The sequence below is a fragment of the Clinocottus analis genome, unplaced genomic scaffold (assembly GCF_023055335.1).
Source record: "Clinocottus analis isolate CAN_PGR_092001 unplaced genomic scaffold, fCliAna1.0.p SCAF_17, whole genome shotgun sequence".
NCBI classification, from domain to species: Eukaryota; Metazoa; Chordata; class Actinopteri; order Perciformes; family Cottidae; genus Clinocottus; species Clinocottus analis.
Genome location: NW_027175898.1, coordinates 6,805,482 through 6,824,773, shown reverse-complemented (window position 1 = coordinate 6,824,773; position 19,292 = coordinate 6,805,482). Strand labels below are relative to the sequence as shown.

Below are 19,292 nucleotides of genomic sequence, written 5' to 3'. Positions count from 1 at the left end.
TACAAAAGAAGAGCTTATAATATACTGTTATGTCTAAATTAAAATCAAGAAGAATATAACACAATGACAGCATACAGGTCTGAAAGTTTGTCTGAGCAAAAAAAGAGACCAATATTAGCCACGACTTCCACGTCTCCTGATTATTTTACTTTACCTAATCCTTATTATTTATCCTTATTACCATTCACAGGATATATGGAGCCTACTGATGAGCAGGCATCCATCTAAACAGGCACTGAACCATTAAGTCTGTCTACGGTCTCCTAATGATATTAAAGGAATGGCTGTGTGTGTGTGTGTGTGTGTGTGTGTGTGTGTGTGTGTGCGCGCGCACACACATGTGTCTCAGCCTAGTACATGCTGTGGTTGAAACCCTCCCCTCTTGGTCATTAAATGAAAGAGTAGAATCATAAATTGCCAGTTATCTTTGGACTGAGACGCTACTACGGGTCTGGGGAAAATAAGCAGTGGCATGTAAAACATAGCACATCTATTATGTACCAAACAAACTAAGGGGCTGTTGGCTGATAACACTTGGGCCGCATCCCAGACCTGTAAATAATGACAGCATACCATTAGCATTAATTTTCCGCCTGTGTGAAGCTGTCATTTCCGTGTCGCCCATGCTTGTAATAATTGCTGTGTTTAGGAAAGCGCATGGCAGAGGCCTGATTCTTACCTGACGGCTTGGATGAGGTAGTTCAAATAGCCTTGAGCTCCAAGCTGTCAAGTGTGACTGCAAGATGCAACATAAACATATTTCTTTAACATTTTACTTTCACCTATAGTAGCTTTGAGGGAGTTTGGGAATTAATAAACAGAATATTTGAAACTTATTGACTCTGGGGGTGAACATCTTTGTAGTAAATGTGAATTAAAAACATGTTTCCCCACCCTGATATAAACTATGACTAAAATTGAAATGTGTGGAGCTAAAGCATATAAATCCAAAACAGAGTGCCACAATGAGAAAACATGTCTTCTTTCTTTAAGTAAAAAAGTTGAAGGACTAGCTTGACATTATGGGAAATATGTGTATTAGTTCTCTTGTGCAGGGTTAGCTGTCAGGATCAGTACTCTCACATCTGGCCATAATAATGCGACAGCCAGCAGTTGGTTAGCATAGCATAACATAAAGGCTCTGTTTGACGGGAACAAAATACCCCTACCAGCACCTCTCAATGTCAATATTTTTTACATGTACACAAATCAAAGTTAAAGTTTTATGACGTGTACTAGCTGTAACCATCTGCAGCTTTCGGTGGTTGCATTGAAACTGGTCCGAGACAAAAAATAGTCTAACATGTAACTTCCCATTAAACATTGAACTGTTGTTTTTACACTTTGGTGTTTGTACATACAAATCAAACAAGATATTACATGTTAATTAGTGCACTTAATAGTGTCTGGGAGGCAGCTTTTATTACCATTGGACAGAGCCAGGCAAGCTGTTTCCTCCTGTTTCCACTGTTTCCAGTCTTTATGCTAAGCTAACCAGCTGCTGGCTGTAACTTTAAATTCAACAGACAGATGTGAGAGTGAAAGAAAGTAAACAAGCGTATTTCCCAAAACGCCAAACTATTCTGTGAGGTCAGTGGTTCACATCAGGGGGCTCTGGTGTGCCACTATATCAAAACATGTCTTTCCTTTTTTTTTGGAGCAAATATGTCTGACTGAGAATGATAGTGTTAAAGATATAGTTGGTTTACATGTAATTTATTGCCTTTGTGTCCCTCGCTGCACTTTGGTCTTCTTGCACTAACATTGAAGATCTGATGCAATATATGAAGGTCGTGGGAATGAGTAACATGTTTAAGATCTGATGTCATTGATATAGCTCTTTATAACTCTACTGTGTCCCCGCAGGCTTTGTGTGTCAGGACCCCCTATCGAGACAACCACGCTCTGAACGAGTCACCCTGGACCCCGGACTCAAGCACCCAGCAGCCCAAAGAACACAGGTACTGCATGCTCTCTCTCACACACACACACACACACACACACACACACACACACACACACACACACACACACACTCACACAGCAGAGAGCTGAGCCAAGTGTTGCACTCATTCACCCTTCCTTGTGAAACATTCCCATTCTTGTCTTCATCTCTCTGTTGCTTACAGTACATTCCTGCCACTGTCACTGAGCTCTTCTTCTGCCCTCATGGAAAATTCACTGTAATGCAAAACAACTGCTAATGTAATTACACTGTTTGAGTGACATCAGTTTGTAAGCGCTACTCTCTGTGACTTATTGTTTTATCATTTTTAATCAAGTGACTAATGCTCTCTCCAGGCCTTGTTGCCTAATGATGCCACAACAGTTAATGCACTTGGCTCTCTCCCCTCGACTACTGCACCCAGATTTGGCGCAGGATCTGCTGGAGGGAGATTACTAAATCGGACAGATTTCTGCTCCACCTTTTATTGTGTAAAGAGCCTGTTTAGACCTACAGGAACAATGTTTCATTGTTGCGTATCGATGGAGCGTACACGCCGTCTGTATGCAACTTCTTTGAGGTTCAATAGTAATGTTGACGCTCACCCACAACCTAATGTCTTCCCCCATTGCCTCTTAGAAACCTCTTTCTGCACCGACAGCCACTGCACACAGCAGAATGGTGAGTTTTCTTCAGACTCAGACATATTAATCTTCTTCTGCCTTGTTCCTTTGCAATTTACTGATAAGAAATTGCTTACTTCTTTCTCTTTATTTGATTATGTGGCTTTACCATTTTTCATAGTGACAGAGACAGACAGATCAATTCCTAATGCTATTCTTAATAGAATTCTCATTACATTAGCAAAGTGGCCTTAGTAGTAAGCAAGTGCTTTAAGTTCTTCAATGCACCACTTGACCCGAAACTCAGAGACTTTGATGTGCTTTTCAGACGTCGCTAAAACAAACCCAACACTAAACCACAGAGGCTGTTGTCAAACTCCAGGGCCCTTCAGAGAACCTCTTCTCTCTTTACTCTGATTAAGATCAACAGATGAGGTTTTTTTTAAGGATTGGGCCTTGTCACTTTTTGGCTGCCTCTGTATCCCCCCAGCTGTGTCCAACAAATTGAATATAATCCCCCTACTATTTAGATGACAAATTCTGAATGTGATTCTGTGGGGTTGTGCCCCTCTGCCTGGCCCAAGATTCAATCTGCATGCCAAAGTTGTCGATCACAGCCTGGTAGTGCAAGCAGCGCGGGGGAGGCCAGGGAGGCCAGTGTGGAACAAAAATACTTAATTTATGTGACAGGGAGAGAAGAAGAGAGGCTATTTTTTTGTTACACAAGCTGTAGTTTGCACATTGTACATTTTATGAATAAGAATTGTCTTTCAGATTGGTAGTTTTTCAGTAACAATGATGTCTTTACTAAAAATGTAAAAATTGCAACTATCACAACCTTTACTAGAATTGATCAAAAATGGGATCAATTATTATAATATTTTACATTGGCCAATATTTATGTTGGAAAAAGATATAACAGTGGGCATTAGTGGTTGACATTAGTTGATTTGGTCTCTCCTCTTCTCCCCTGTAGCGTCAGAGGCCCACACCGGCTGGTAACTCAGAAACAGAGGGGTCGAAAGACAAGCTTGGACCTGAACGGGGCCATGGAGACAGCACTTTGAGCTTGACTGCTGATGAGGTAAGGCCTTTGAAATGGTAGTGTGTGACATGAAGTGCAGGATTTTGTTAATTTAACACATTATGGGAACCTGAAAGTACAATAACTTTTAAAAACTGGTTGCACACATCTGTTGTTTTCTTTCACTAACATAGATCAAAGTGCTGAGGAGGATAAAGGAAGAGTACAAGAGACGGGGAGGCTTCGTTAGGATCTTCCCCACCGCAGACACTTGGGAGCTCTATAGGTGAGCTGAGCCAAGAAGCAACACTTGTAATTCCCAAGGGGTGTTTGTCTATAATGTTACTCATTATTAATACTGTCTTCAAATAAGTGGGGTACTTAGATTAAATGAATGCTGTCAGTGGCTAAAGCCAGACCGCACGACTCCTCTTGACTGTCACTAATTGAACCACCAGACTAAGATGCACCAAACTGGCTTTTTTTTTTTAACTCTGTATATTATGTTCCAGGAAAGGCTTATATCGGACAGCAACTTTATGTTGCAATGGCATTGCAGCCACTATTAGAGAGGAAATCAGTTTTTGTGCTTGCAATTCATATTCCTATGGGGATTTGTTGCTTGATTAGAGCCACGCCTCTCATAGCAGCATGGATTATGTGGCATTTTAAAGAACATATTATTGAGCGTCCTGGGGAATTATTGGTGCATTTAACTGTGTCTACATCCAGACTAGCTATATCACTTAATCCTACATTTTAACACATTTGACGCAATAAGTATACAGAGGCTCATTGGGGCTTCTGCCTTTATGATTATTGTAATTTGCTTATTATCTTCTTCTCTCAGTGGATATCTGGAGTCCAAGACATCGTTGAACTACATGTTGGCAAGCAGACTTTTCCATGGAAGGTAAGCATTTCCATTGTGGTTGGGATTGGGGATTAAATCTCTCCATTTCTTGTGGAAACTTGTGGATTCTAAAGTGTCGTTTGTTTGGTCTTTGGGTTGGATAGGTGAGAGGAACAGCTGAGAAGACGTTGTACAGTCAAGTTTTCCAGTGCGCCAATGTCTATGTAGCGCTGCGGCGGTGATTTGGGGGTAGAAGGAGATAGACAATTATAGTTGAACTGTGCCTTTCTATTGAACCACATTGTGTTATTGTAATACAGCATGCATTCATGTTATTTGAATCTGTATGGGTTTTCAAGTTTTATCGCAGCTTTGGATTTAGCCCCCAAATGAGCCCATAAAGGATATTTATATATTATATTTGTTTGGTATTTATATATTATATTTGTTTGGTCGTCAGATTAGGGAGATGTTTGTTGCAGCAAGACCTCAGTTTCTGTTATTATTTGTCATTTATCTTTTCTCCTCTAGAACATCACTGTCTATATCATGTCAACTCAACCACACTCATCTTTCTCAGAACTGGCTTCAGTTAAAGTTGAAATTTACAACCGTTGCTCTGCTACATAGTTGTTGATACACATAAAAAAAACATTATAGTTGTTTTTTTGACAACATGTCTTGCTCTTTCTCTCAGGAATGTGAATGGGAATGTGCAGCTGCAGGTGGATGCCGTCCACGGTGGTCACGATCTCCAGTACGAGAGAAAGCTTCTGTCTCTGGAGTTCAGGAAGAGGAGACAGCGCCACCCGACTCATCGCTCTGCTGCAGGGAAGAAGAAATCCGGTAGGGATGATGTTTTCTGCCTCACTTTAGGAAACAACTTTTAAATAACCAGAGTGTAGCTAAGTGGGACAACATTACAAGCTAATGCATGTTTCTTTCCAATAAATAACTCTCCTGTGTCACGGTAGGGTTGGCCAAATATGACTCTGTATGAGTTCATTTCATTGCAGCAACAATGGAACCCCTATTTTGAGGTTATATGTGTATTTTATCCAAAATGTCAGTGATGCAATTGGCATGTGTCTTTCCTTTGCAATGCTGCATACCTCAGGGAAGAAATCCAAGGCCCCCCCGATGGAGTGCAGCAGTCAAGAGGGAGAGGACTGCGCTCAGGAGGAAAGGGAGGAGGTGAAACAAGCTCTTAAGTCAGTCTCACACAAGGCTTTGGTAACGGAGCAAAGAAAACAAGTGGCCACACAACTGGAGTGCTGCCACAGTGAGGCTCTGTCCAGCTCAGAGGCAGCCACACACAATGCCAGGCCCAGAGTCAACCTGCTCAACATCCTTCAGCAGGGCTGGGACCTCAGGTCAGTCTGTATGCTGGGCAGCTGCTCTCTTCTTCCTCCTGTTCTGCATTTTCTTCTCTCTCCTTCTCTGTGTAATACGGGGAACGATGAAATGCGCTAAGGCACTTCCCACTCTTGTGTACCTATGTCACCATACGACCTACAGTATGTTTTTGTTATGATCGTCACCACAGTTGGATCCATTGTTTGTGACTTGCTTACTTATTGCTGGACTCAACACGTCATTTCATTGTTATCTTCCATGTCAGAGTTTTTTACGCAATTTACCCATTTGTATAGAAAATAAGTCATTCTAGTATTTCACTTTTTTGTTTGTGGTATTATGGTACCTTCTTAGCTACTCTAACTAAAGGCATTACACCAGGTGGTTCCTCAGTTTAGTTAATTTGGAGCAAGTGTAGATGAGAGAAGCATCACAGGTAAGAGCTTAAGTGCTAAGGTCCATGACCTACCTGCAAGAAAGCTAAAATTCTAACCTATTCTGTGACAGCTACAGCGTGACTGTGTACTGAGTGAGAAGTGAAGGGAGTTATGGTAAGATGATATCAACATGTAATGCTTTCCAAATTGGCTGAGTATCCCCTTTTAATATATTCTTTCATCAAGATAAAGATACCGTATACCCGTCATACTACCTAAGTGCAACAAAGACTGCGGTCTGATGGTGATTTTAAAAGTGTGCCTGAGATTATAATTTGAGGAAGAATTACAATAACAAGTCTGAGTTTGTAGAAATTCCTCTGGGCTTGCCAGGACTGTGCATGGAGCAGCGAAATTATAGTACAGCATGTCATTGTTTGTATTTGACAGCTTTTTCCAAAACATTTTTTTTCAATCTTCTGACAGTACTCTTTCCAAGTTCACGCAGGTCACAGAGACCGTTTATCATTTTGATACCGTGCAAGACAAGATACATTGTGTTTCAACAAAGTTTGGCTGAAAGTGATACATACCTGTTGTTGCTTTCCCTCTCTCTTTTCTGGGGAATATGTCAGCTCATGAATACATGAGTACTGCTTGTCCTTTCTGTTATAACAGATGCATCAAAGAAGTCCAAGCAGAGGATCCAGTTGATGTTGATGAGCAATTGTTGCTCGGACTTCCCTTTTCCATTGCTTTACCTCTGCCGTTCTTAATGATTTTCCTCTCGCTCTTCTCCAGTAAAGTGCAGGCCCGGATGGCCTTTTCCTCATACCTGCAGCGAGTCCAGCAAAGACTGCTGGCAGAAAGCAGAGCAAATACCCTCCCAGCCTGGCCAGACAAGGACAACGACCAAATGGTATAATGATAACCATTTTTGAATTCCCTTTTCTAATAAATGGACATGAGTTGTTCCTTGGAGCATTGCCTCCCTTGTATGTTTAAACGTGCCAGATTTTCCCTTATTATTGTTCTGTTACTCATATGTACCCTGGCTGGAGCTGAAATGTGTACAAGACATTTGTGGCCACACTTAACAAAAAGGTGGTCTCTGTAGAACTTAGCCTGATAGGAAAGTCTGCATTGTTCGGGCATACATCATCAACACAATCATCATCATCAGTGACCTCAAACCTTGGTGGTAAATCAATGTAAATAAAAGTCGACCTCTAATGCTTTCTAAGGTTCAATGCTTTGAAAAGCTTTGAACTCTGAAAAGCGAACACACAGGTAGCTTGAATACGCGCAGCAGGATGAATCAGAGGTTCAGTGATAATGTAAATGTTTTTTTTCTGCCCAGGAATTGGTGATTCGCTTCCTGAGGAGAGCAGCCAGTAACCTTGAACAAGACATAAAGGTGGTCTTACCCAGTCGACAGCTTCCACTCCAAGACCGCAGACGCATCCTGTCCCACCAGCTCGCAGAGTTTATCCACTGTTACAACAAGGTGCTTGTTCCCGGACTCCACAGGTGTAATCTGGGAAGTATTATGCATATTGCGTATACCTGCTGTCTTATTCTTTCCTATCTTCTCAGGAAACTGAACATGTAGTGAGAAAAACAGAGAACAGTGAAGAGGAGCATTGTGTTAACCCCAGTGTGTTTCAGGAGTACATCACAGCAGCAAGGTTAGTGAATTGGCAAACCCACTGCCCATTGTTCAGTACTTGGCTTTTTACTGTTAAACTTATATATTCTACTGACTGAAGAGGGATCTCTTTCTGCACATGTATGTTCTGTTTTTTCTTCTTTCAACAGTGAAAACGATCTGGAGGAAGTGCTGACATTCTACACACAGAAAAATAAATCAGCCACCGTTTTCCTCGGAACAAAACTCAGGAGTGTTAAGAAAGACGGTCATGAAGTAAAAGCCTTAAGAGATTTAGGAATCTGTGAGAACTCCAAAAGTGAGTTCCTCCCGCATGTTTTTTTCCCCATATTTTTGTTCCTGAAGGTCTGGTTTATGTTTAATATTTTATCATTCCAGCACAGTAAACAGGAATAGTTTAGATTTGTAACCCCCCCCCCCCCCTAAAAAAAGTGATAGGAAAAGATTGAGTCATCTGGGGTGAAGAAAAGGTCAGCTTCAAACGATTAGGACTCATAGGGGGAAAACAAATGTGTGTCAGAGCCAAGGAATGGCTAACTGATGATAAAAGAGCTCTGGCTTCTTTCCTCTCCTGAACAGCTCTCCCTGTGGCCAAAGAGGATTCAAGTGCTTCAGAGTCCTCGCTCTCCAGAGGGAAAGTCAGCTGTGACCCAGACGTCAAGACCAATGAGAGTCAGCCCTCTGTCCGGACTGAAGACCGACAAGCAGCGGGTAGAACTGGTCAAATCCAGCCGGAGGTTCAGGCCGCCCAGCATGGCTCCAGCTTTCCCGTGACTTTAGACTGCACACATATTCACCTGAAGCACTGCACCACAGGTCTGGCGTCCCTGCCTCTCCACTGTCCGCTGCCACCACCTCTTCAGCCACCGTCTTTTCAGCCACCGTCCTATGCACAGTCTTTGGCTAAATCTCAGTTTTGCCATCCTGAGTCTCTCTCTGACCCTCCTGCATACACCCCGGCCCTTGTGGTCACACAGCCCCCGAAAGCAATGTGGACAGCTGTTTCCACTGGCTCTCACACAATCGGTAGTGGTACATCCACCCAGGCGCTCAGGAGGATTCAGTCCTTTACCTCGTCGACGTCCAGCTCTGGAGCAGCAGCCATTTCCATCCCGAGTGTCCCGCGCATCTATAAGCAGAAGCTCTCTCGACCTACCTCTGCAGGCCAAGGTAAACTCAGTACTTTACATTGCTGTTGGTTATCATATTTACTCCTGTTTTATCACATTAGCCTTCTGTTACTCTGTATATCAGTAATCAGGAGGAGCAGTTCCAGTAAGCTGAAGTCCAACTCAACCGGGACAATAAAGGAGTTAAACTCGCTGTCGGCCCAAGCCCAGTCTAACCAGCAGGCCTTCATCTCAGCCCTGCAGAATCTGGCTGACAAGCAGGTTGCTCGCCACTATGCAGGCTCCAGTCACATCAACCTGCTGACACAACACGTGAGTTCACTTGGTTCTTACCTCTATGGCTCACTGAGTCAACAGCTACTCCCATCGGAAGCGCGGAGTTTCATTGTGCTCAAATAAGAAGCCATGTCGATTTATTAAGCAACTGTAAAGTGATCTGTGCAGTGTTTCATGTAAGGAGGAGGAATCTGGGGCCGCTGCAGTAGTCTCTCACTGTGAGGTCTCTAATATTTCTCTTTGTTGATGCGTAAACCTGGCTCTGACCCCATGCTGATTGGCGGCATCTAGCTGCTCATTCGTTCAGCAGACCTGTTGGAGCCGCAGGGTCTGCTGCCTCGTACCGTGCACCTTCCTCCTTCAGTCCTCAGCTCGCCTGCAGTCTGTGGGCTGGGGTTGATGCGGGGGTGGATCTGGAACTGGGGTTTGAAGCTGGCTGGCCTAAACAGTGGTGATCCGCATCAAGCCTCAGCTCTGTGTGAGGTCTCATTATCAGATGCACCATGGGGGAGTGATTTCTGTTGATACTTAACAAGCAGCCACTTTTTTTGTGGTAATTGATGCTTATAAATAGAGGAATGTAGCAAATTGGCACTGAGCAGGGGAGCGGCAGCTCCATTGGCTCCATCACCACCTTCTCTTATATACCCCAAAGGTTTGTCGTTCGGCATGGGGAGCCCCTCAACCTCTTCTTCCTCCTCCTCTTCTACGTCCTCTAACTCACTGGATTTTTTTCTAACATTTATTTTTTGTGATGGCACCAGACCACACAGACTGCAGATTTTATGGCTTCCTCTTGACTCTACATTATTCTGTCTATGTAAACGGTGTTTGCTGTATTTCTTATGAATAGTTAATCCTGGGCATGGCAGCAGTGTATTTTGTGGAGTGAAATAGTCCAGTCTTTTTCACTTAAAGGCTCAAAGTGCTCAGAGTGTTCTTTTAGGACTCAGATTTGAAGTCATTAAATCACTTGCTGAACTAAATGGAGAACGTTGTAAACACGAACAACACCCTGTTGCCCCAGTTGACCTCTGAGGTTTAGGTAATTACTCGCTCTCAAGCTGGTCAGAATGTATACAAAACAGAAACTGAAATTGAGTAAAGTCAGGGATAGTCACCTTTAATAAAGTACATATACTGTCCTGAGATGCGTAAATATGAACCTTTACAGTATGTCCATATGTCCGTATGTGTTTGTCCAAAACACTATCATAAGACATTCTTGTAACTGTGTCTCAGTTCGACAAATTGGTGCACATGACCTTAGATGACGGGGTGTTCTGTGAATGATAGACACTGAACAATTGTAACGGTGCCTTATGTGGTGAAGATATATTCATTATAGATACATACATATATTAATGGCTTATCATGATAGATGATTTGTCCAAAAGCAATGGCTTCCACATTTAATTTCCTCAGTTTAGATCGCACAGCTTGTAAGAATACGTCCAGTCTACCTTAATAAGTAACTTAGAGCTGAGCCTGTGTAACACTATGCTGACACATTTTGTCACGTCGTACAAGGCCTGGCCGCATTACAATTTTCCCATTGGACTATTTAGTGCACGGGAGAAAATAAAGTAAATAAAGCGCCACAGCAGTATAATTTATTCTCCCATTAGCTTTCACTGAATATAATTCCCAGGGTAGTACGGCGCAGCACAGAGGTGCAGTTGCCACAGTAGTCATAAACAGATTTTGGCTGGCGATTCATGATATAGCTGATTCTGTCAAAGATGGAGAAGGGAGGGGGGGACCGCCTGGATTTAGTGCTGAGCGGAGACGAGCTCGGCCATGTGCTGTGTGTACATTTCACACAGCCCCCAGAGGCAAGAGAATAAAGTGGTCGATGCAGGGAGGAACACAATATGAGTGCTTATTCATCACACATTCCAATTTGCTTTAGATACTGGGATCAGTGAGGTGTTTGGTTGAAGGGACATGACTTAACATAGATTTTTTTCAGTGAATACATACAGTACATCTTGTTAATACATTGGGTATGTATATTGAAAATTATTTTAAATTGGTTTGATTTGAATAATCTGTTGATTATCTTCTCTGCTCACAGTTGACCAACCTGAACCTGGCAAACAGGATGCTGAACAGAGAGAGCGTCACACTGAACTCTAAAATGCGGCTCACTGCTGCTCCAACCCAAGGGCCAGTGAAAGCTGTTTACTCCAGAACAGATCTATGTAGCAGCACGAGGTGAGTCCAAAGACATCTGGCATATGCTGAGACTATTTCTGGGTTTTTAGTAGTAATACAGAACTGTGGGTGAAAAGGGCATTTCAAAAGTACTTTTTTTCTGCAGTACAACTTGGGATGCACCAATTTGATTCGATAAAGTTTCTTCCTCAACTCAATGTTTCTACCATCAGTTACGTTTACTCAGTCATGGTGGGTTGCTTAATTGGAGCACTGGTATCAGTTTGGTACATGGAATCACCAGAAACCATAAATGTAAGTATTTTAATGGGTATTGGGAGAGAAAAGGTTTGAATTGTGCAACCCTATGAGCAATCGTTGTGCATTTTTTTCAAGTCTTTTTGCTTTATATAACCAGTAGCTCTTTACATTATCTCCGTATTTTTCTCTTCATTTTCCAAGATGACCTACGGTAAGCAGAGATTTGCAGAACCTTGTTTATAGTAAACAGCAGAGTGGGAAGCAAGTTTTTTTTTAATCCTCTCTTCAAATAAAAGTCAGGATATTTATTTGTATAAAAACTGAAAACGTTACTTAGCACTTCATTTCAGATTGCGAAAGGTTTCATTTCTGGACCATCTTAAAGTCCAGCTGAAATTATTACTTGTTCTTGTCTGCAACAACACGCATACCTGCTCTGCAAGTCACTTCTCTTTTCAGACCAGAAATCATCAATTTAAAAAAAAAAAGTGATTTCAGTTGGACTTTGTGACAGTAACTTCTCTGTTACTCCAGCTTTTAATTTCGTGCAAACCAAACCTCTGCTCTGTTATAGGTGCTCCATTGCTCCTTATAGTCCAATTTCATCATTGTGCCCAAGTGCACTACTTATCCGCCTCCCCTGAGGCAGCAGAGAAGGAATAGTGTGTTACAGTCTCAATGAGGTTCACTGCCAAGGACAAGAACATCTCTCTCCTCTGACAGATGCTGCGCTGATGTGCACGAACACAGAAATTGTAGTTTATATAAACTGGTATTCTTGTTTTCCAGGATATGTAATGAGGCCCAAAGAGTTAAAATACTATAGTTGAGTTGCTTTTATCATTCTTGAGATTGAAGTGTTTAAAAGACAGAAAAGCTTTTCACTTATCAAGTATTAATCACTTTGGACAAATCAATGTCCTGAGGATATTCTCTGCAATCAACTTAACACAAGTCTTTACTGTGGACACTTAGATTGTGGTAGCCCATTTGGTCACACTCAATAGAATCTAAATGCTTTTTTAATGGTCTCTGACGAATTTTTAGATTAAAGATTGTTAGTCTTTGGAAAAGGATTGTACAGCGCCAACACTCCTCTGGGCAGGTTAGTTCAATACTTGCCTGGAAATGGGCATTTTATTCTCTTTTTATTAGTGCTTTGTGGAGCTAAGTAACACTAGAATTGGCTGCTGAGTGTCGGGAGTGTGTGAAGCATGCTGGCAGCTTGAAACATTGCGTTGGTAGGGTGGAGGCAGTGGTGAAGGGGCAATGTCAACACCCATAGAGTCTGTCTTGCTTACCCCATATCTCACCCCTCTCCCATTGCTCTGAGGAGGGAAGGAAGCAGAACGACAGAATATGATCACACAGCCATGCTGTATGATACCAGGCCAGGATAATAAACTGGCTATTTGAAGGTGTAATTCATTGAGGGGTAAGCATACAGGGTCACTGTGCTTTATTTTTGTTCTTGATATGTGAGTGACAATGTCTCAGACAGCTTGGCCTTGATCTCGGACTGTTTTTCCAGTCCTGCCCTTCCTTATGTATCAAGCTGTCAGGGAATTCCAAGAATGTCTGCTGGCCTGTTCCCTTTTTAAAATGTTTTTATTTCCACAAACCAAGAAGAAAGATTTAATAGAAAGTATAATTTTACGGATAGCTTCACGCAGCTTTCATATATATGATACTGAGGAAACAGAAGTCACCTTTTGATCTCACATTTAACTGAAGAACTCTAGTGCTTTGATTGGATCATACATTTTTTTTGTCATTCCGTTTAAATATTCTGGCTTTTCCTAAATCGTTTTGGCACTTCATTCATCACAAAGTACATTTAAGTTCAGCTTTTCCGGTTAATAATTTATAGAGGGTGGAATATATTGAAGCTTTTGTTCCAAATCTCTACAGAAAATACACAGCTGCCTCTATCTATTTGTCACTGGCTTGAAATACAAAAGCTCTCTTGTACCCCAGTACTCCCTGCCCTTGGTTTGGCGTTCACCTCTTATTGCAGTGAAATGTCTTGAATAAGATATTGGGATAAATTGCCTTGATTTCACCTCGGAGCTGTTTCTTATAACACCGAATTTCCTGTGTCCCTTCCCCCCTACACTCGGCCCGATGGTTTGTGCCAAACATACTGAAACTGTTAAGCACACTGGCTTTTTAAGCAACCACAGGGGTGAAGTATGATGGGTTTCAAAGAGTAGCACGGCTCTTTGAAGTGCCGCTGCCAGGATCTACCAGGTATGCTTCATCAGCACTATTAGAGCTGCTGCCTCACTGCAGTGTGCTGACAACCGGAGGGCTTGGAGCCATACTGCAGGTCTTCATGCGTCCACAGTAAACTGGGGAATCATTTCCGGTGTTAGACCTCCTGAAACGTGTGTGATCATTTCTATTCAATGCACTTGTGAAATGATGTGAGCAATGTAAAACACTCAGACAGTCAAATATTCTGAATACAGTCAAGAAGACTACCAAAAAAATAACAAGCAGTTTGTTGTGTTTGGTTACTTCTACACATTTTTCATACAGACAAGTTTTCTCACTTATCTCACTTATGGCTGATTGATCTAAGATTTGAGTGATTTGGTTCGCTTTCATATTTGCGGTCTGAGTTTGGGATAAAGTGTATAGTATTTAGTCATTAGCAGGTCGTGGTTGGTCCTCTCCACTAGTATCAATCATGTGATATCATTTGTCTTGAGCTGCATTAGCACCCTGCCCACAAAAAATGTCTCCTTATTTTCTTCTCACTGTACGTACAAATGACCGCAAACCTATTTCCTCTGCAGTGTTCACTCCAGCACAGCTAGAACTGAGACATACCACAACTCTGCTTATGCTGGGTATTTTTAGTTCTGTTCAATACTTTGTTAGATTGATGTTTGACTTGGTCGAATTTTGTAAGAACAAACCATTCCAAGGATTTTATGGCAGACCATTTGCTGAGCCAACATCCCAACTAATCAGAAAAGCTCTGGTGAAAATGTAAAACATATCTGATGGAGCTTAGCTTGATGTCTCTCTTCCTTGAATTTAAAAGAAGAGAAGTTTTTATTTGCAATTATTAGAGCCAGATGTGGTAATAGGAGGAAGAACCGTTAAGGTAAGAGAGTGAAATTCCAGTGAATGCATGAATTGAGGCAGCAGATATACACACTTCTACAGCAGCACACGTGTCACCCGTTTTGCAGTTGTCAAAAGTCTGAAACTCATCCAACAAATCAGGACTGAGTTGCACCATTCTTTGTAGTTACTATTAGTTTTAAACTACCAATTTACCATTAAACTTAAAAAAAGGATACATGTGTAGTGCCATCAGACAATCAAAAGGTAATGGGCTATGTAAACAGGAAGTCACTGCAGCATCACCAGGTGTAACATCATTTCCAAATACAATAGTTTTGTACAGCGCACATGAAAAGAATAATGTGTATTATTGAGTTAATAATGTTATTTCAATCTTAAACATCAATGTCATCTTTATCAAACATGTCATTTTCAGACTTAAACCTCTTTGCCTTTCCTGTTTACATCAGTCAGGATATTCTAGGTTTTAGTAAACCGATATTTTGGAACAGACCATTGATCGTTTCAGGATATTATATTCCTCCCACTGCTTTGACTAAACAATCAGCACCCATGTCTAAACTGCTGCAACAACAAATGCCCAGATACAAGTAATTGTTTTAATATTTTAAGGACAGTCCTGTTAAGTGTCATGTTGTAGCAATAAAAGAAGGCAAACAATCAACTGAGTAATGGCTGGAAATACCCTCATACTCTTGAGGCAGCTGATGTTTACACTGACCAGGCAAGGCTTTGAGATACTGCAGCATGATGTCATCTCAGACCGTCTATTTTCCCACATTCACACATAGTTAGATTGATGCCGCACATGTGCTTAACTGGCGCTGCTGTGTTTTTCGACAGGAAGTCATATCAGCATATTAAAAGATGGCAATCCCAGCGGGGAGTAAACTGACACCATCGAGCAGTAGTCCAGCAGGGAGGGAGGTCCCAGGCTGTTGGAGCCCCGTACACATAAACTGCACTAGTGATGAGAAACTCAGCTGTAAAACTGCTCTTCTCTCCTGCCTGTCCCTGCATTGCTGGGTCTGAATTCATGGTGATTCTGCTGTATGTTTCGCGTGGTGTCGTGTTGACAGTCCCTGTCTAAAAAGACTTCTCCTTTGGGCCCTTCTGCAACATTGTAGTCATGGAAAGCTCTTGACCGGAGAAATGGACTGTTTTAGATACGCTAATAAACTGGTAGCGCTGAAGGTCCCTGTGGTCCAGTGTGCAAACTGCAGCCAAGCTAAAGGAAATGACTGTTGTAAACAAAGAACCAGTTTTTGTTTTGTCTCCTGGCGTTGTAGAATCTCTGGCCTTGCGAGGTTCACAGACCAGCCTTTGTTTCCAGAAGCTAAAAAAAATTGAATTGGCCCGTGGTCACGCCAGTTGTTTTTGCAATATGTGTATGTGCCATTATGTTCACATGAGTTTAAGATGCCTTGTGTCATACAGGGCAGGAATATGTTTTCACTTGAGCGACACAAGATTATTATCCCACAGTGTGTATTGTTCAAGATTAATTGAATTCTAATTTTAGAGTGGCTCTAAATATACAGCAGCTATTGTGACTTTAAGTCTACAGTGTTTCCTTTTACTCTAGACCCATGGACAAATGTTATTGCATGTAATGGGAGGAATTTACAAGAGTTTCTTTTGTGATTATGACCCCCAGGGATCCCATTTCTTCAACTGTACTTGTATCGCTCTCCGTTTACTCGTTCGATTTTCTCGTCGCAGTTCCCAGTTCTGCTCTTTATGGCGTTTTTTGTCTTTGTGCCCCAGACTCAACGTAGACTCAATTTAAGCATGTCTGAAGGGGAGAATCGCCTCATTGCCTCAACGGGGGCCAAAACCAAAAAAAAAGACTGAAACAGGCTTAGTTTTAATGACAGATAATCCAGTTACAAACTCGTGGAACTCGTCAAAAGGTTTGCTTTCCAGGTTGTGGCTTTGTGATGTGAATGGAACGTGAAGCTCGGGGAGCACTGAGGCAAAGAGGAAAGGTTTTGAGTTCAGCCTGTGTTTGCCACAGGCTTGCCCTCTTCTTTGACTCTGATCTGCACACTTTGACTTGAGGCTTCTGTGGGCCCAGCAACTACAGACCGGGACTGTCATGTCTTTTTTACTTTATGCCGGTGGTGTTGCAACTCAACATGTGGAGGGGAATGGGCTAGCTAATTAGGTATTGCGACATCTCTGCTTTGATTGGATGGGAAAATAACTGACAAGGACAGAATGGTAGCAAATACTGTGGTACTATGGCATGTTATTTAGCCATTCAAACTGGCACCATCTTGCAATTTTACAGGTATTTGTTAACTATCAAGATGGGTCAGTAATTGCTTCATTTGAGACTTTTGCATGTCACTATTTTAGCATTATGTTAGTGCACCTACTTCTCAATGCATGCTATTTCTCTTGTGCCACACCTCTTCCATTGTCTCCTCTCCCTGCTTTTATTGTTTATGCCAGCGGTTCTGGACCTTCTGTGACTCCTGACTCCTTGTGATTGTTAAAGAATTCCTAGGGCCACCTTCCCAAATAGATAAGAACACAAATATGCCGCTTACCCTCACCACTGCCTGACATTTTTAATCAAATACATGGAATGTATTCAGGTTCATATTTCTTCACCACACACTTCAGAGCTTTTTATTGGTGCAGGATTTTCTCACACATCACTTTTTCCATTTAGTGTCATTGCATCTGGGGGAATGTTAGCTAGTGCAAAACACATTTGTCTCTCGAGGATGATGGGTCGTGATTTCTGTCAAAGTATTCAAATTGAACTGGTCCTAGAAATTGTACTTTTCGATTTTAAGTTTGTTTTATTAATCTTTAAAACCTTTTTCTTTTCCGCCACGAGGGGAAAATTTCATACTTTAGATGTTCCATTTCTATTCTTGTGCAATTAGGTAACATTGAGCTGATTTTTTACCAACGTAGCATCGACTGCAAAGCAACACAGTTTGCATGAATCTGAAGCAAACATCTATTTGTCTTTTTCTTTATATGTCTTTTTGTTCATTCTCATTCTCTCCACTTTTGGCTCACCTCTTTATTTGTGCTCTTCAAACCACAGGCCCCTGAAGCATGAGGAGGGTCTCTGGGATGGTCAGATGCAGAGTCCCTATAGCTTGGTGACGGGGGTGAAGCCCAAACAGCGCTACCAGCCCACCCAAGAGAGCTACCAGCTTCAGTTTGCGATACAGAAACTACAACAGCAAAGACTTCAGTCCCAGCAATTTCCGGACCAAAGCCATTGCAGACTCCAGGTATATAAGAGCTTTTGGTTTGTTTCCCCCCAGTATTTCATTTCAACAGCATCGTCTTACTGCGAACTGTTGTCAAATATATTTGTTCCCTCAAAACACTCCTTTTTTGTTTAATTGGATTAGGGTTGAGCAAAAAAGTTGATAAATTACTTGTTTGGCTTCTATTGTTTTTGTTGTATGACATTATTGGAATGGAGGGAAACAGAACATTTTGAAGCTGTAGTTCAGGAAAACTCTCAGGAAATATTTGTGTCTGTTCAGAATATTCCCTTTAAGCACTGCACCTTCCAAAAGTAGTGCAAAATACACCCACATCAAGGGGAAAGCTACCATTCATTTTTTTCAAAGCTATTCTGAGATTCTCTTTCCAAACCACTGAACAAAATGGTGTTCAGTGGCCTTAACAGAAGCTCATTCCTGGAGAGCCAAACATGACTCCTCACTCCAAGATTACATTGTTTGGCTGATTGACTCTGCTAGGTTTATACTGGAAGGTGAGTAATCAAGGAATGCTGCCCAGGAGGGCACCAAAGAGGCCCCAGTACAAAGTCCATATGAGTACATATCAGATTTGAGCTTTATTTGTATTTCAATTACAATACCGATACAATTTTGAGATATGATTTTCTCAGCAGTAGTAATGTAGCAACAAAAAACATTTAGTGATGCCTGATGAGCTTTGACAGATGTGATTTTGCTCTTTTTAGAGAGAGATTAGAAAAGCCGAGAGGTCATGGCCATTTTTGCGCAAAAACAAATAAAGCCCGTCTTGTTTTTCTGTACAATTGCTTTGAAAGAGAATCTTGAACAGAATAGTTTATTCATTTTTAAAATGATTTTGTATTAATCTATGGATGCAAATAAATGGAGACAGCTTGGCACAGTTTCTAGGCTGGAATGATTGGATGCACCCGCTTTTTTCCAATCTGCCCAGAGTAATGCAGTTGCTGTCACATCATTGTTTTTATCATCATCAGCCTTAATTCATTTAATTAAGGTGATATTTATCTTGGCCTCACACACAAACTGAGCTCATAAGAAGGCTGACTCTGGATATCATTGTCTTACCATCAAATCAGACATCCCTCCTCCTTCCCATCCATTCATTCCACCCACATGGGTCTCTCTGCCAGTCTGACCTTGTAACATGTGTCTTTGATTGGTCCAGGAATCAGGACTTCACATCCCTTATCTCACCTGGTTTTCTGGTTAAATTCATTGATCATTTCAGATTCATTGAAGAAACAAAGGAAGTGCTTTGC

At 41.7% G+C, this 19,292-nt stretch overlaps 1 protein-coding gene across 3 annotated transcripts in view; it reads left to right on the top strand.

Annotated features, from left to right (window-relative positions):
* The window catches only part of ttll5 (tubulin tyrosine ligase-like family, member 5), a 44,428-nt gene that overhangs the window by 15,836 nt on the left and 9,300 nt on the right, over positions 1–19,292 (top strand). For all 3 annotated transcript variants that reach the window (XR_011077664.1, XM_068580234.1, XM_068580233.1), the window contains exons 15-29: positions 1,867–1,961; positions 2,585–2,626; positions 3,545–3,652; positions 3,787–3,878; positions 4,443–4,505; positions 5,143–5,291; positions 5,563–5,818; positions 6,980–7,097; positions 7,539–7,685; positions 7,775–7,866; positions 7,997–8,145; positions 8,427–9,017; positions 9,102–9,289; positions 11,331–11,470; positions 17,838–18,030. Coding sequence is in view for 2 of the 3 variants with exons in the window: in XM_068580234.1 (XP_068436335.1) it covers positions 1,867–1,961; positions 2,585–2,626; positions 3,545–3,652; positions 3,787–3,878; positions 4,443–4,505; positions 5,143–5,291; positions 5,563–5,818; positions 6,980–7,097; positions 7,539–7,685; positions 7,775–7,866; positions 7,997–8,145; positions 8,427–9,017; positions 9,102–9,289; positions 11,331–11,470; positions 17,838–18,030 (2,423 nt within the window). In the remaining variant the exon portion in view is untranslated. The remainder of the gene's footprint in view (positions 1–1,866; positions 1,962–2,584; positions 2,627–3,544; positions 3,653–3,786; positions 3,879–4,442; positions 4,506–5,142; positions 5,292–5,562; positions 5,819–6,979; positions 7,098–7,538; positions 7,686–7,774; positions 7,867–7,996; positions 8,146–8,426; positions 9,018–9,101; positions 9,290–11,330; positions 11,471–17,837; positions 18,031–19,292) is intronic.